This window comes from Telmatherina bonti, assembly GCF_933228915.1.
Source record: "Telmatherina bonti genome assembly, chromosome: 15".
Lineage (NCBI taxonomy): Eukaryota > Metazoa > Chordata > Actinopteri > Atheriniformes > Telmatherinidae > Telmatherina > Telmatherina bonti.
Window position 1 is genome coordinate 13,742,523 of NC_136613.1, and position 18,274 is coordinate 13,760,796.

Consider the following 18,274-nt stretch of genomic DNA (forward strand, 5'->3'; position numbering starts at 1 on the left):
TTTGACTTTAAAATATAGTTTATGTTATACATCTGTCTGTCTGTCTGTCTGTCTGTATGTATAGGTTAAAAGCAGGAATTAGCACAGGGGGTTGAACATTAGTTTAACATCTGGTTTTTGTGTCATGTCATCCGTTAACCTTTTCCTGAAGAATGAACTGTAAATTCGCTGGCTACAAACTAACATGTTATCATCTTCTTTCTCTGAGTCAAGCAAGTGCTTAAACATTGTATGTCATGAAACAAACCAGGCTGTCCTGAGACACAAAAACCTTGTCTTTTTAAAGAAAAAAATGTAACTTAATCCATCTCTTTTTTCCTCCATCATTTTGTACCATCTCACATGCAACATTATGTAAAAACAGTATTTTCAACTGACTTTTTTTCAGTTCTTTGAACAATTTTTCTACACAGACAAAATAGAAATTTCTGCTTTATATTTTTTGTAATTAAGAGCCAATTAAATTTGATTTATTTTACTGCTGATGTGATGATGATGTGATCTCTGCCACAAATCTAAACAGAGAAAGTGAAACAGAACATAAGATTGGCACCTATGCTGGCACAGAAGTCATCAGAGCCAAACACCACGCCATCATGATGAAGTCCAGCCTTGGGAGCAAGTTGTTGGAGTTCCTCACACACGGCCTGGAGAGAATGTGCAAATCAGCAAGATACAGGCTGATGAAACTGAACAGATGCAAACAAGGGAAATACTTTTCTATTTTACGGCACAAATGCTCCTGAACCCACTCCAAACAAGAAATCGTCATGAAATTGTTTTGTTTTTCTCTTAGAGAAAATTTAACATGTTAAAATATATTTTACTGAATTGAAACAAGCAAATAATTAAAGCCAATCACCCCTTAACAGCGAGATATACCTCTGCCTTTCTTGGCTGAGGACAGATAGTCAGAGGCTAAAAGAGTTTGGTTTTTGATCTCAACTCTATTTGAATGATGTTTTGTGTGAGATTTATTTGCTTTGTTTACTCATTTAATAAGCATGATTGCTTTTATTCATATTATTTTTGATCAACAACTTTTAGTTTATATTTTTGTTTATTAAGATAAAATAATTACAATTATTTTAGATTTTTTTAAAAATATGTATAGTAGTCTAGTTTGGTTTAAAATACAGACATAAAAAAATGACAAATATTTAAAAATTTCACAAAAAGCCACAAAAATACAATTGTAGTGCTGTTGTTTAAAAAAAGTTAAACAATGAAAGCTAAAACTAGATACAATGACCAAATATGTATGTATAAATGAATAAAATAATTAATAAATGAATGAACAAATAAATAAATAAATGAATAAATAAATAAAATCTTGATCATCTGTGGCAAAAAAGTTTCATGCTTTTGTTGACCTCCAAATTAATACCACCGCTAGCTGTGCCACAGCAAGTTCTTTTTTTCATACTTGCAACCTGGGGTTCAGTCTGAGCAAAAATACAGGGTGTGTTCAAGAAAGCACACAGAGGCACCCCCCGCCATCAAAACACACATGCACACTCTCACAATCATAAACACAGTCGCAGAATTTGAGCGAGGAACTAAAAGACAATCCAAAAGGATTGCCAGCTGGTTTCTACCCAAATGCCCCAAACTGTTCCCTTTTCCCCTTGTAGCCGAAGGTCACGCTGTACTATGACAGAAACGGCTTTGATGCTAGCCAAAATATCATCAAGAACTTCCCCATTATGATGATATTAAAACAGTACTAATTAAAAAATGTCAGCATGTCTGAAGAGGGACAGAAAAAAAAGGAAATGACAGATGAAAGCCTCTAAAGGCTCATTTTGAGGGACAGTCCGAAAGCTTTGGATCCCTTTTATTTTGGACATGTGGAGTTCTCCGCTCATGAAGCGGTCTTTAATCTGAATTGAACAATGGACAAACAGGAAAATGCCTTACACATGCAGTTTTTTTTTCTTTCTAGGGGTGGGGGCTTGTTTGTAATTTACCTTAAAATTGAGCAGGCCCACAGCAGTTTCCACAAAGGTGACGAGGCGAATGGGTTCTGTCAGCGGCCGTCCTTTCAAGTTCTGCTGAAACCTGTCAACAAACTACGCACACAGGGAACATCTCAGGCACAACTCATTAACAAAACCCAGTGTTTCTATGACAAGAAAGCAACACACCTCTCCACAATGACAACAAATTAATTTGTTCTCAACACTTTGTGCTCATGCCATCTGATGTTTAAGGCTTTGCAGAATCACATTTTGTGTTTAATGTTTTATGATCAGCTGGAATTTCAATCGTAATTTTGTTGATATTGATGATAAGGGCATTTTCCACTCAGCTCTCTTGTGAAATGACAGTGAATTAGCAGTCACATTACTAAAGACAAACTAAACAGGAAGATAGAGATGCAATCCTGTACATTTAATAGAACTTGTAATTGATTCAATTCATTTTTAAATACACATTCTAACACAACAGGCGGGAGGTTAAAAAAAAAAAAAATTCTACCAAAACAGCCTTTTGATACAAATTTTGACAACTTTATTACCTGCATCGTTCCCATTTCAATACTTACTCAGAAACAACTCTGTGAGGATTAAAAAAATAAAATGCAAAGACGAAGCAAAGAAAAGCAGCAACAAAAGCAAGCGAAATGAAATATTTTAAATTATCACCAGGGTTCCCTACTTTGTCTGAAGTCTTCAGCTCTACCTTCTTTCAGAAGCTTTTGCACAACTACAGATCGCAGCTCCCATGAGAAAGCGTGCACACATGTAAATGCAGACGTGCACACAGCAGCATGTGCACAGCAAAGTCAAGGGAGGGGAAGAAAAAAAAAAACACAAAACAAAATTAGAGAAAAGGAGGGGGAAGAAACAAAAATTGGGATGTCTGAGTGTGTTTTACTGCTACATTATTCTGTTTGCATCCCTCTGTGGCAGGGAACAGGGAGGCAGGAGGAGACTGGAGACACAATCAGAGTGTGATGTGACACTTTGCTGAGGCCTTTATTCTGCACGTCTCCTCCTGCTAATATGCAAGCTCACCTAAGTAGGGCTTTAAAACCAAGTTTAATTCTTTGAAGACCAAAGCATTCCAATTTTTTCCAACAGACCAGTTCACAGCTAGCCCTGGACTGCCAGTGGGGTTGCCCAAATTCCTAAATCTATCATCTGGAAACACACAAAAGCCCCCTCCGTCAGATATTTCCTTTCAAAGCCAGACAAAAAGAAAAAAAAACAGAGTGCAAAAGCTCAAAGTAGAAATGTCTACCTCCATGCCCCCCCCCCCTTTCCTCCCCTTTCGCTTCCTCTTTGACACACCAGGAAAAGAGATGGTTATAAGTAACCTCAGGTACACCGTGACTATTTTTTACCACAAATGAAGAGCAAAATAACCCCTTGTGCTCATACTTACCACTCTTGTTCTCAAAACTGAAAGAGTGGGCCTCCATTGAAGGATTCCAAAAAATAGGGGCAATTTTAATCATCTCTCCATTCAATCTCAGTTGGATAAATCATATCTGAGAGATTTGCATAAATACAAACCATCAAAGACTTTTCATCTTCAAAGAGGTTTTCAAGACCCAATAGGCTTTGTACTGTAATCATCTGAGGTCACAACCCTGTGGGAGCAGGGCTGCTATGGCAACATAAAAACTAACGCTGGGGGCTTAGCATAATATACCCCCCCTCCTTTCTCCAACACAGGAAAGGGTGGGGAGGGGGGGTGGGTGTCCGAGAGGGGAGTGTGAAAAGAGGGTGTAGATAAACCCATTTCTGTGACAGAGGAAACTAGGTAGATATGGTCTGTTGTGGGGAAACCTCACAGATATCACACACAGAGATTACCACCAATACACTGTGCCCTGCAAACCTTTACAAGGCTGCCGCGAGCCAAGTGAGCTGTTTAGGGGAACGAGTGACAGCTCCATACAGTACCACCAGCCAAAGAGCCACTCTGATTACATGTTTCTGTCCTCCTGCAGCACTCTGCTCTTCAGCTAATATACACTTTAAGTGTCTGATTTACACTGGATAAGAGGTACTATAGTGCCTGTTTATTGTGACTGACAAACATAGCAGCTATGAGCTGTCAATGGCCATCAAGATTAGTACCCTTTAAAAGGCGCTACTCCCGAGAGAATTGAGTAAAATAAATAAAAGAAATGTGAAAAGAAGAAATAACACCTCTTCTTGCCATTCAAAGCCACGCTGCAAACAAGCCCTCTGACAATTTTGCCTCCCAATCATGAAAAGAGAAGGAGGGAGATATGGAGCTGGAGAAAGGAGGCTATAGTGGGACAAGTTTCAATTAATTTCCTTCAAAAGGGGGCCAGATTAAATGTTTCCGGCCTGCTGAAGTGTTCATTTCACAGAGGGGAAGCCGAGAAAGGGATGAGGGGAGGGGACAGGAGGAGGAGTAGAGGAGGAGGAGCAGGACAGGGTGCGATTCTTTTGGTCCCAGTGCGCACAAAATAGTGTGCTGGGCAAAGAATGCACATGGCTCCGAATCTGTGTGAGAATTGTCCTCAAACAAAGGAGGGAGTTTACGCCTGTTATAGCCGAATAAGGCCTGTCAGTCACACAAGGGCTGGAGGAGAGCAGGAAGACAGTGCAAAAGATTTCAGCACAAAGAGAAACAAGCAAGTCCATCTTTTAGCGACAAATCAGTCTGGAGGTTCTTGTGCCAATATCAATAAAACGGGAGAAAAATAAACAAGTGAGGGATTTACTGCCCTGCCTAACAAGAATGAGGAGAATCAGACACATGCTCCACATGCTCACAACAAAGACACATTAATAATAACCGAAAAGTCTGGGCAGAACTGAGATGGAAGAAGTTGTGAAGGACAAAGTGAGATTAGATGAGCGTGCGGAGCGATCAACTTGACTTTGTGTCGGCAGCACGTATGCACCTGCTGGTGCAAAAATAAGGAAAAAAAACAAAGAAGAGGAAAGAAAAACAAGCAAAAATAAAGAATAAATCAAATGTGAAAAGAGAAATATAGTTTGCTTTCAGGAAAAGAGAAACAGTATGAGAATGAGAGGGTAAGTTAAATAACCTACAATGTGTGATTAAAAGGCGTTTCATCGTATCCGCAGAAGAAAACACGCATGTCCATTTATCTGGATTTTTACGGCATTTACTGAGATTTTCGGCATGTAACAATAATAATAAAGATGAACGGTTAAGGAAAGAAAATTGAACAAAAGTGACTTATTTTAAGAAGAGAAGTAGCAAAGGGTGAAAAGCTGGGGGAGAGAATTGGAGAACACCTGTCAGCAATTATGCTTGGAAGAAAGAAAGGGCAGCAGGAAATAGACGTGTTCTAATTAAAACCACTAGTTAAAAACTTCCTGTGCCTGCCCCAAGACCATGCACGTATATTTCTGTTTGTGTACGTGTGTGCACACATGTGCACGTGTGTGCGTACCGAGGCTAAGGTAAAAAGCCAGACCAGACACATGCCTTTCACTACTGATTTAACTGAAGCTTTTAAAGGGTATATCAGCCACTTAAGAAAATGCTGAACTGTACGGCTTGCCTGTAAAAAGCACATGCAAAGAGAGAGACAGAAAAAGAGAAAAACACTAACAGCTCAACCATTAAGTATTTTTGTTTTACAGAAAAAAAAGGAACTTTTAAGCATGTGCCAAAAGCAGTGAAGAAGACAGACATCTCCTCCTGTAAGTGAAGCATATGGTGCTGATCAGAAAGGTCTGCATTAATGATGTCATTGTCTCTTGACCTTTTGGGACTTAACATCCGTACAGAACCTCTTTATAGGAAGCCAGAGGCATAGCCAAGCCCAAACAAACACCTCTTAACTAAAGCACAGGTCTAGTTAGAGAGGAGAAATTGTAACTTAAAAAGAAAAATAAAAAAAGAATTTGGGAACCTAAAGGAATAGGTATAAATAAAAGCTTGTAATGTCTTGCAACAAAATCAATCAGTTCAGGATCAGCCTTACATGCCTTGATCAATAACTTAAATCCTCAGTAAGCAGTTGTCAAGAAACCTTCTTTTACTCTTTCAAGTTGTAATTGTGTGAACAGTTACAGCGCATTTAAGTATTTCAAAGAGAATAAGTATCAGTGAATGTAATGCAGCACAATTCTCAAACGATCTGAGTCAAGAGTGAGTTCACTGGCGGTGGAAAGCACCATTGTGTTGTTACAGAAAGCGATCAGGCTTTTGGAGCTAATCTGAAGAAATGTCATCCTTTGTGTGAGCTGCAGCCAAGAAAAATACACACGGTCCATGACAGTCCTGACACAAGGATCGGTTCTCGCTTTACTGGGAGATGGGTAAGTTTGTTATGGCTGCTTTGATGATTCCTGTGGTTTCTTCTTATTCTGAGACTGTGTTATCATCTTTAGTTTTTTTGCTTCTTTTATTTATTTAATGTTTAAACATAACACTGTAAAAAAAATAAGAAAAAAAGTTCTCCTACTTTGAGCTCCATATTGTTCTAAAGAAAGACTGCAATCAGAATTTGCAGCTCACCCACTGAACCTCCTGAGTGTCCTCCACCTTGGGCAGCATAATGGCCGGGGGAATAACCTTCGCCTGCAGAATGATCTGCAAGTCAAGCTCAGCCAGGCCACTGGAAACCGAGTTAACCCGCACACACTTCTCTGTTCGACCCAAGTCCAGTTCTTCCAACATCCTGGGAATGGTTTCCCTGGCTTCTGCCTGGAAAGCAGAATCATAGACAGAAACTGTGACTTTTCTATACATCACATTCACTCACACTAAAGGTTGGAAAAAGTCATTTTCAATCATTTTAAACTTGTTCAAGTTGGTACATTCATTTCAGAAGCAATTATGGTAAACTGTCAGGTCATACAGAGACAATGTGTATTTCAACATGTGGAAAAAGCACTGACTGATCATTTTCATTTACCAAATTATAATTGAAAAACTGTAGCTGGTGAGCAAGAGCATAAAAATAATCATTGCATTATGAACAAAAAATAATGTGTGATCAAAGTTGTTATTCATCAATTTGGCATAAATAGCAAGATGATCAAACATTAAAGACCCCCTTAAGTGAAAATAATTTATTTTCTCAGGTCCATATAATTCTAAAACCAGAAGACATCTAAGAAAATAAGTATTATTGCTAAGTATTTCCACCTTTACCCAAAAATAATTATGGATCTCAACCAATGTATTTCAGTTACACAACTTTTCCATTAAGTTTTATTATTTCATTTTAGAGGAAACTAATGCAATAATTGCCTCTCTCATTGAGACAGTGTGAATAAATCAAATATCAACTCTGATCAAATGAAGTTATTGCAAACGTATCTAAAAGCAGGCTTTGTGTAAGAACCTGTTTTATGTCAACATTACAGTCAAACTTTGCCTTTAATGTTTTCCTTTACATAGAATGAATTTAGTACAATTTGATTTAAAATACCTATATGTTTTCCATTTTATCATAACTCATTTTTATCTAAATAAGAACAAGGCAATCCTCACTTTGTCGTCGCTGTGCAACTTCAAAGCATAAGATAGCTTTTACCCCCAGCAGGTAAATACAATGTTTTATTATGATTATACTTTTAATCTGAACCAAATACTTGTGATTCCTTTCCTTTACATCAGCTAAAAAAAAAAAAAATAGAAATTCAAACTAAATGTAAACAGGAAATAAATAAAAACATAGAAACAAGACAAAAAACTGAAAAACATTGCTGTTCTAAGATGATCTTGAACTCAAGTTATTGTTTTTGGGCCCATTGACTTTCTTCCACGACCTTCAGCTGCTTGCAAGGATTGTGTAAAGAGTCTAGAATAGGGATGTCAGACTTTGGTCTTTGAGAACAGATCAAACTATATGCCTGAAAAGATGAAGTTCTACATAATTAACGTGTAGAAGCAGGAAAACCTTTAAAACCTGTACAGCAGTGGCCCCTTTGCAGATTGGAGTTTGACAACAGCGGTCTAGAACTGGGCTATTCAGTTTGGTCCTACAGGTTTTCAATGTGTCCCCAAGTTAGGGGTCTTGGAGCAGGGTCATGTTGAAAACCTGCCAGGACCTCTCAGGACCAGATTAAATAGCCCCGGTTTACATTGACATTTACTGGCTTTGCTGTTGATGTCTGAAGATGCCAATGCGGGTGCATTTTTAGTGAAAGCTGCTCTTCCATATGGCACCTTAGAACTGCAAAGAGGCCAGGGGATCTGACAGGAAGTTGTATTTGACTCACTGGAAAAGAGAACAAGTAGTAAAAATAATCCAAAATCTATGGAATCAGAAAGCCAGCTTCATACTTAAACATAATTAATAACAAAAGTTTATAACTCGAGCAACATTAAAATGTTGATATAGAAAAGTAAACTTAATATATGAATGAGGCAAAAGACAAAATAAAACAAGCTTTTTTTAGGCAAAAAGAAACATTATCTAATGGAAATATAACATACAAAACACAGGCTGATTCTCGACTTTATTTTTTCTCCCCAAATCAGAATTGAATGAGAGTTGAGTGGGAAGGGAGATGAGGAAGATGGAGAAACAAAATCAAAAATGAGCCTAGACATCCAGTTTCTATCAGTAACACAGTGGCACATGCCGCTATACTCAAACCAGATGCTGTGGCTACAGGAATGGAGAGAAAGCGTGATGGAATGGGGAGAGAAGTCGGGAGAGGAGAGAGGCTCTGTCTGAGAAATGTGGTCTGAGTTAAGCAGCATGAGGAAACGTTGGCTTATGAGTTGTCAGCTCAGATCAGAAACCAAAGCCTTTGAATTCTTGCATGTGTTTTTCTGGAGATGCTCCAACTGTGTATTTCATTTGTCTTTTGTTAATACAAGAATTTACCACTAAAAGAATTGTCTTAAGGGTACCTGAAACCTAATGAAGAATCATAAAAAGAAACAAGGTGGTCTTATACATGCTTATTTATCTAGTAAAAACAAGACAAATGAGATATTAAACCACACCTCGTGCTGAAACACCCTTTCAATGGTAACTTGATGGAATAAAAATGATAAATGCATTGCTAGACAACTAAGCAGCACGATAACTAACAGACTGGTCACTGCAGTAATGTTTAAGTGTAGAAGGCAGGGAATACATAGAGAAACAGTGAAACACAATATGGACAACTAATAGATCATAATTGATCGTTAAAGTGGAACTATTATGTGCATTTCAGGCTAATTTATTTTTATTTCTGAGCCCAGAAGGGCGGGGATTGATCGAGTTATTGTCACAAATCGCTTTATTTACTTCAGACCCACCCTCTCCGTAGGCTGTCAGATCAGCCTGTGGGCAAAACGAGTGGATTGAGACTCTTCCGCATTAAACCCCGCCTCCCGCCACTGCACTACATCGGGAGCGCGCACCGAAACTGCTTTCACTGTCATTGTAACATCTCATAAACAGAAGGATTAGGCTAATATGAACTCAATAAAAAAAAAAAAAAACTACAATGTCAACACATAGCATACAGCCCTACATGTTGGAACCTGAATCAGACCCTGAAAACGAAGTGGAAAACAGCAACCCACAGCAACGAATGCAGCAGGATGTCTCTCTTTGGTAAACTCACCAGCCATCGTTGGAAATAACTTTATCCCACGTTTTCCACCCGCCTGATGTATTTGTACATGCCCTTGTTAACCAGTAGAAGGTAACCAATCACCGAACCTTATCCCCCGGGACGTCACAAGGATTTGCAGGTAGAAAAAATTCTCTAAAACGACGCGTTTTTCGTCGCCATGGAAACCGAACAGAGAGAGTGCTGGAACTCAAACTCAAACTCAAACATGCGTTTAGGTGATAAAAAAAAACGGTGCCGTTCACATGTCTGATGAGGATTCAACACTGTAACACTGTAGAAAGCTCAGAAACTCCAAATACCATAATAGCACCCCTTTAAAGAAAGAAAGAAAACTACAGAGACCCAGACCAACTTAGGTACATTTCTTTGAGAGCTTATGAGAAGCCTTCATGGGTCACAGAACTAAACAGAGCATGCTCTGATCTCCAGGAATGCAGAACTGTATGTGATATAGTGAACACTCCTCCAATATCAATAAAATACAGTATCAAACTACATTTCAAAGATTTCCTTGGATTTAATAGGGGTCATGAGCTGGCTGAACTGCTGTGTGCCATCTATGTCTCCCTCTTGCCTCAGTGAATGAGACAAGAGAGATTGTCGCACCATATGATGAGTGCACTGTGATCTTTGACTCTTACTCAGGTTTTTCTCCCTCATTCTCCTTCTTACTGCCACTCATAAGCCAAGAGGGACCTGTAACTGTATCGTGGTAACTTAAAACGCATGGGGCGATTTATGCGGCCATAACTCACTATTCATAAACCTGCTACTTGGTGGATAAAATTCTGTCTGTCTGTCTGCAGTTCATGGTGACAAGAGAAAGCTGATCTTTTCGTACTTCCAGCTGCTTTATGTGCCCAGCCACACTGATCCTTAACCAAACCAGACCCACAGAGATAAATGAGCCAAATACATCGTCTTTATCATTTACAGATCAAATAAATAGCAGCAAGGCAAAGTTTCACTCCAAACACTGTGCACGAATATAACCATTTAAACAGAAACACACATCACCATTGGAAAGATGGCTTTTTGCACTTTACTCAGTTTATGATTGTATTGCCGAAATGATGACACCAGAAATGTTTAAGTAGATGGCTGGGTCATGATGCACCTTCATTCCTTTTATCTCCCTTTTTGCCCCGAGTAAGAGAGAGATTATTCTAGCAGACACCTTGACCCCTATGGGCTGCGATACTCCAAGCTTGAATAAAGCCCTTTGAAAAGAAGATATTTTACATTAATGGACAGCCATCCAACAAGTTGCTTCAAAGCTCCCTCCCCAATCACCTGGTCTCCCACGGAGAGCTCGCCTCAACGTCAGTTCCATCTAGTCTTTGATTCCCCCCATCATTCTCATCATTAGAGGCTGACACACAGGCAAGCAGGCTTGCAAGCCGACAGCCGGGCAGACAGGGCTGTAGAACGCATAGATGCACACGAGAAGCTTTTCAAGTGCAGAGAGGCTGACCTTCCAGGAGAGCGAGGGCAGCTTCTTAACACACAGCCTGAGCCTTGACGCTAAGGATCCTACAGAGTGCTGTGTGTATGTGACACAGCATGGCTACTGCCTTGTAGACACCACATCAGACTGGAGCGTCCAAACTGATGTGTGTACAGTCCACAGCAGGACCAGCTTCCTCTTCAGCATCAGATCATGGACGTGCAGCCCTCCTGTCAAGCTGTTTGAACTAAGCAACGTCAAACATTGCCTCTGGACAGGCTAAGCATGTAGCCTCACTTAGTCACTTCATTGAATTTGTATCATTTCTCAACACAGTAATAAAGTAGATGATGTATAGACATTATGAGGTGAAGAAAAAATAAAACAGCAACAACAAAAACCATGGGTAACAGGTAACACATTTTGAAAAAAGGAATAGTATATATATATATATATATATATATATATATATATATATATATATATATATATATATATATATATATATATATATATACACACACAGTGGGGCTCCAAAGTTTGGGCACCCCTGGTAAAAATTTATTTTAATGTGCCAAAAAGAAGCTAACAAAATGCATCAAATTACAGATTAGACATTCTTATAACATGTCAATAGAAGTTAGATGTTATTTCCATCATTTTGACTTTTAAAATAACAGAAAACAAAAAATGGTCTCTGCAAAAGTTTGGGCACCCTGCATAGATAGTACCTTCTATTCCCCAGTTTGGCAAGTATGACAGCTTGTAAACACTGTATAGCCAGTCAATAGTCTTTCAGATCTTGTTTGAGGTATCTTCATCCATTCTTTCTTGCAAAAGTCTTCCAGATCTTGAGATTTCTGGGCCGTCTGTGACGCACTGCTCTTTTAAGGTCTATCCATAGACTTTCAATTATGTTGAGGTCAGGAGATTGTGAAGGCCATAGCAAAACCTTCACTTCATGCCTCTTGATGTAATCCACCCTGGATTTTGAGGTGTTTTTAGGATCATTATCCATTAGTAGAAGCCATCCTCTCTTTAACTACAGCTTTTTCACAGATGGCATTAGGTTAGCACCCAAAATTTGCTCAAATCCCATTGAATCCATTTTTCCTTCTACTCGTGACATGTTCCCTGTGCCACTGGCTGCAATAAAACCCCAAAGCATGATTGATTCACCCCCATGCTTAACAGTTAGATAGAGGTTCTTTTCATTCAATTCTGTGCTCTTTTTTCTCCAAATGTACCTGTGCTCATTCCGGCCAAAAAGTTCAATTTTAACCTCATCAATCCACAGAACTTGTTTCCAAAAAGCATCAGGCTTGTCTATATGTTCCTTTGCAAACTTCAAATGCAGATTTTTGTGGTAATGACCTGAAAGAAGTTTCCTGCTGATGGCTCTTCCATGAAGGCCATATTTGTACAAGTACCTCTTTATAGTGGAAAATTGCACCACCACTCCAGTATTAGCCAGACCTTCCTGGAGGGATTGTGCAGTCAAACTTGGGTTTTGACTTGTTTTTCTTACAATCTTGTGAGCTGTTCTGTCTGATATTTTTCTTGGTCTTCCAAATTTTGATTTAACTTCCACTGTTCCCAATGACCGCCATTTCTTGATTACATTCGGAACAGAGGATATTAGCATCTGAAAACGCTTTGCTATTTTCTTACACCCTTCTCCTGCTTTGTGAGAATCAACTCTTTTCAGTTTCAGTGTTCTTGACAGCTGCTTAGAGGAACCCATGGTGCAGATTGTTGAAGCAAAGTCAGATGAGTCTGGGCATTTAAAACCTTTGAGATTGACGTCACCTGGTCTTTCCAGACACTAACTGTAAACAATCCAGGACACTGTCAGGTCTCTGTTGTCAAATTGGGGGCGTACAAGGTACTAACGCTGCAGGGTGCCCAAACCTTTACAGACGCCATATTTTGTTTTCTGTTATTTTGAAGGTTTAAATGATTGTAATAGGATGTAACTTTTTTTTTTTTATACATGTTATAAGAATGTCTAAACTGTTCTTTGATGCCTTTTCGAGATTTTACATCTTTTTAAAGCTCCTTATTTGCACATTAAAATAAATTTTTACCAGGGGTGCCCAAACTTTGGAGCCCCACACTATATATATATATATATATATGTATATATATATATATATATATATATGTATATATATATATATGTATATATATATATATGTATATATATATATATGTATATATGTATATATATATATATATATATATATATATATATATGTATATATATATATATGTATATATATATATATGTATATATATATATATGTATATATGTATATATATATATATATATATATATATATATATATATATATATATATATATATATATATATATATATATACACATACATATACATGTACACACATATATCCTCCTGACTACCAGGGGGAAAAAAATGTGTAACTACAAATGTCCACTATGGAGGACATTGCTTAAACTTTTAAATATTGTGGAAAAATATAGTTGTATTTATCTAAGAAACGATTTAATGTGTTTATAAGATACTCAATGAAAATATAACTACGAAATTTCAAGTAAAAATCAGCACAAACAAAAGTATTTTGCACTTTTGCTCTTCCCATAAAACATGCTTGTTGCAATGGAGGCCATTTTTCTTGAAGAGAGAAAGAAAGTTCACAAAGCCTCACCCCCACAAATGAGGTACCATTTAAAAGCACTAAATGTCCTCTTTAAAAACCAAAAGGTGTTAGTTAAGTAGCATTCAGGGAGATTAAAATATTTAGGTTTACAAAGGTCCTCCACAGAAGACAAATTTGAACTACTGGTAGTCAGGAGGATATACATATATATTATATATATAATAAATGAATGATATAATGATATAATAATGAATGAATGACTGAATGAATGACTGAAAAAATGAATGAATGAATGAATGAATGAATGAATGAAAGAAAGCTACAATGGTCAAGATAGTAGGACATGCAGTTAAGTTTCACAATCTAGCCTCACAAATTGTAAAATGATTACAATTTCTGCACTCTCAAGTTGCTACATGCCTGTACTTTTTTCATTTCATGAAACTGTCAAAGTAATCAAAAATGGTAAAGTTTTACTTTTAAGATTGAAAATAAAATACACATCAATGATTTTCCTTGAATGTAACATGTTAATATTTTGCCACACAAAAGTGTCACAGATTTAATATGACACAACTATAACAAAGAAAAGAAAAGCTTTTGCAAGAAATTAAGAGAAGATGGAAGAAGGTGCACCTTAGAAAACATTAGAGAACCGAGTTCAAGCCATCTGACCCAATAATATCAAACAAGCTTTCTAGTTTGGTATCAGTAGTAGCTGACCAGGTGCAATTTGACAAAATTTATTTTTATTTTTATCATTATGAATATTTTGAAACTATCAGCCATCTTGCAGGCATGTTTGATCAAAAGTTTAATTCCATTTAAAGAATACGTGAACAATATAATAACAATATAAGTGTATTAGCAGAATACCTAACTATCCAGTAGTAAAAAGAATTTACTTCACTTTTCAATTTCTATGGCATTTTAAATTATGTAGTTAAAACCCCAGCAATATAAGCTTAATTAGAGCCTGAAATGAACCAGAAAATGTTATAACGGTTTATGCTCCCAGTTAGTCACGACAACCAGGAAAATGGCATAAATAAATGTGGTTACATTTTTAAAATATATGCCGTTTAAGTCAAACTATGAGTGTTTTCTATCTGAATCAAAGTTACTTTTGTATTTTTTTTTTAAACTTTTTTAACCTACCAGGAAAAGAAAAGTGTTACACATTTTAACAATGGTTGAAACAGCTGTGCTGAACAGTACCATCAAATCACCCATCCTTCCTCCATTCAAACACTTTGTGCCATGTTGGAAAAAAAAACCCAAAAAACACATGAAATTAAGTTAGTTACAATATGAAAAGACTACATGAGCTGTATTTACCTCATGCCGACGTTAGGGGTTGTATTTGAAATAATAGAGATTGATGTGATTGGGTTGTGTGAATAAACAAAGAAAATCAACTGTTTCAGTTGGAAGACTTGTTGCATCTTTAATGCATTTTGGACATGTGGACAAATATACCCATCAAATTTTCTTTGTAAATTGGGCAGCACTTAGATGGTACCTTCAAACAAGAGTTCAGCATTTGTATTCCGCAAATGAAAATTTTTGTCAGACTTGAAAAGAGAGGGAAATTATGAGTCACAATGGGTGTATGTGTTTTTCAGCTCTTTTTAAGAGCTGGTGTTTTGCACCCTGCTGTGCAACTCGCAATGCCATTTAAAATGAGCTGTAGACTCTTGCCTGTGTTCAGCAAAGGACTCCTTTCCCAAAATGTGACTGTGTATGCATTTGTTTGTTTGCTTTTGTCTCTTTGTCTGGGCATGTGAGTGTGTGGGTTGTGTGTGTGTGTTAGAGGGCTTCAAGTCAATTTGGTTGTGTTCTGACAAATGGCATGTTGCACTCAAAAAAGTTCAGGAAATGCTGATAACTGAGACATGAAGGAAATTCATTGTTCTAGTTGGAGACCCAATGCATTAACAGAAATAACTGGACAGAGAAGGAGAAACTTGCAAATCATGATAACTATTTGGTCAAGCTCGGTCAAAAGTGGCAACATGAAGTAAAAAAACAAACAGAGACAAGACATCAGTTTGGTTCTTTACTTACAGTTTATTATAATCTCTGTATTTGGGGGGACTGGAATCACAGAGTGTGTGTATCCGTTATGAATGTAAAGAACAGAAAAAGATGCCATTCAGCATAATATATGACCCAATCTCTTAGTCCGAGTAAGGGTCGCGGGGAAGCTGAAGAATACACCGGCAGTCTGGGCGAAAGGCAGGGTACACCCTGGACAGCTCGCCAGTCCATCGCAGGGCATAATATATGACTCCTTTATGATAAATCTGTTTGTAAAATATAAAAAATTTGGTCCAAAATGCTGCACAAAGAACAACACAGGACATTCTACAAAGACCCGCACATCTACAAACAGTTCACAGGTAACAAAGATGACTTTTTGGTGCTTTTACAAGACATGGAATCATTCTGTACAATATTGTACAACTCTAGTGCTTTTCATCAATGCCGCTTGTGTGAAGCGGTAATGAAGCAGACAAGAAATAATACATTGTTGTGTGTCACTTTATCACATTACATTGATTCAGCAGATAGCTTGATGCAAAGCAAATTCTAAGATATTAATATAGAGGAGTATAGAGGGGTTATTGAACTGAGTTTGTTGCAGGCTTGTAGTAAAGAAGTTTGAATATCTGCTGCCGATGATCATGAAAGCTGAGCACTGCTGAGTTCAGCTACATCAATGGAGACATAAAAATCGATTTGAAAGTCCAAACTTGCAGTCAGTACACATACACACGTTTTCATTAAGCTTACTCACAGTAAATGATACACAGGCATAAATATTCATACTTTATGTTGCCTGTTGTCAATGGTTTCATGGAATAAGGAAATGTGTCAGTGTACATACAGAGCTATTTACACACACAGGTGATGATTCTCCGACCAGTTAATGTTGTGCATTGTTTCGATGTCATGATATGCTATAAGCTTGGCAGAAATGGAGCAATGGCTGAAGAACTACCAAAAGAGTATGACTTATAATGGAAAACCAATGAAACGCAAGATCTACCATGTAATGCAAAAGCACCAAATGTTGCTATACAATCAATTCTCCATTCAGTGACTGAAGAGAGACTATCTCCCTAGCACAGAAATCTGAATCCATCTTGATAACACTTGTATGTCGGCTTCATTCTCCAAAACACACACTCTTTCATACGTGCTGTACGATTAAACAAAGAGGCAGGTCTAGCTTTCTAATGTCCGACATCTGCAAATTCACTCAACTGTTTCCTTACAGCTCGTAAAGAAGGCAAAAAGCTCAAGCTCATTCTCATTTGAAACTGTGACCCATTATCCAGTGCTCACACCTCTTCGGTCTTTGACAGTTAGTTACTTGATCTCCACACTTGTATGCATGCTGGTAATGTCCATTGTCACATCAATACTAAGACTCCCATGCTCTGAGCCATTTCCCAAAACACATTTGCAACTGCTGTCAATCCAAATTCAAAATGCACACTCAAAACTCACCTCTGTAAAACTGCTTAAAACAGTATAACACAATGCCGCCTACTACTTAATACACTTTAATGTCTTCTCTTGGGTTCAGTGTGTTTTGTAATGAACTCTTTCTTCTTATGCTCAAAGCCCGTGTTATAAAAAGAGACAAAGGTTATTACAAAATGTAGTCACTTTGTTATAGGCTGTCAATTTTATCGGGTTTGTGCTCATTGTACAGAAAGGTTATTACTTTCTTACTCAGGTCCAGTCATGTTTGAGATTTAATGTATTATGCAACAGATGTAACTTTTGGTCCAAAAAATCAACACTCCTATTTGGGTGGCTCATATAAAAATTTCACCGTTACCCGGATTTAATTTTGAATTAGTTGAAAAATTCAGACAAACAAACTGGACCCCTATAAATAGATTCCTCTTTTTAACCTGTGATGTCATCATATTAAGTTTCAATAAAGCAAGACAAAAAAAAAAACCAAACCTAAGGTATCTTTTTATGCCTGCATTATGTGAAAACACACCCATGACAAAGCTGATGAACACACTCTGCAATCTCCACTGTTAATCTATCTACAATCTGAATACAGACTGGTCCAGTTTATACAGTAGATTAGCTTAAAGGATACATCAGATTTGATAACTAATTTGAAACTATAATCAATCTATTTAAAGACACACTCCAATAGTGGCTTTTAGATAACTAAATCATTATTCTGTATCAAAAATTTTTGTTTAGTAATCCAATTACCAGTGAGAAACTTAATGCAAAAGCTACTGTTCATTTTCTTTAGGTATAGCTTAGATTCTAGGGCTGTGACGATATGCTTTTGTCCCGATTCAATTTAATGCTGATGTTTTTGGGTGCCGATTCAATTTAAATTGCGATTCTCACAATTCTTCAATATTGCTGATTTTTGTAGACTAAAAATGAAAAATTGAACAAAAACTTTTTCTTTGCTTGTCATTTTTTTTTTATTTCAAATAGGAAAAAAACAACACAGTTGCCAGATCAACATTCTGCTGCTATAATGCCCAAGAAGACAAGTTAAAAGATCAATAAAAACAATTACAATGACAAAATTTTATAGTTAATTTTATCTATTTGAATTTTTTTTTTTTTTTTTTTTT

General features: G+C 37.2%; 1 protein-coding gene across 1 annotated transcript in view; it reads right to left on the minus strand.

The window, feature by feature from the left end:
* The window catches only part of clybl (citrate lyase beta like), a gene marked incomplete at its 5' end in the record, with an annotated part of 71,704 nt that overhangs the window by 6,115 nt on the left and 47,315 nt on the right, over nt 1-18,274 (minus strand). Inside the window, 3 exons of the mRNA XM_079253740.1 lie at nt 554-647; nt 1,971-2,072; nt 6,484-6,672. Of these exons, the coding sequence (XP_079109866.1) occupies nt 554-647; nt 1,971-2,072; nt 6,484-6,672 (385 nt within the window). The remainder of the gene's footprint in view (nt 1-553; nt 648-1,970; nt 2,073-6,483; nt 6,673-18,274) is intronic.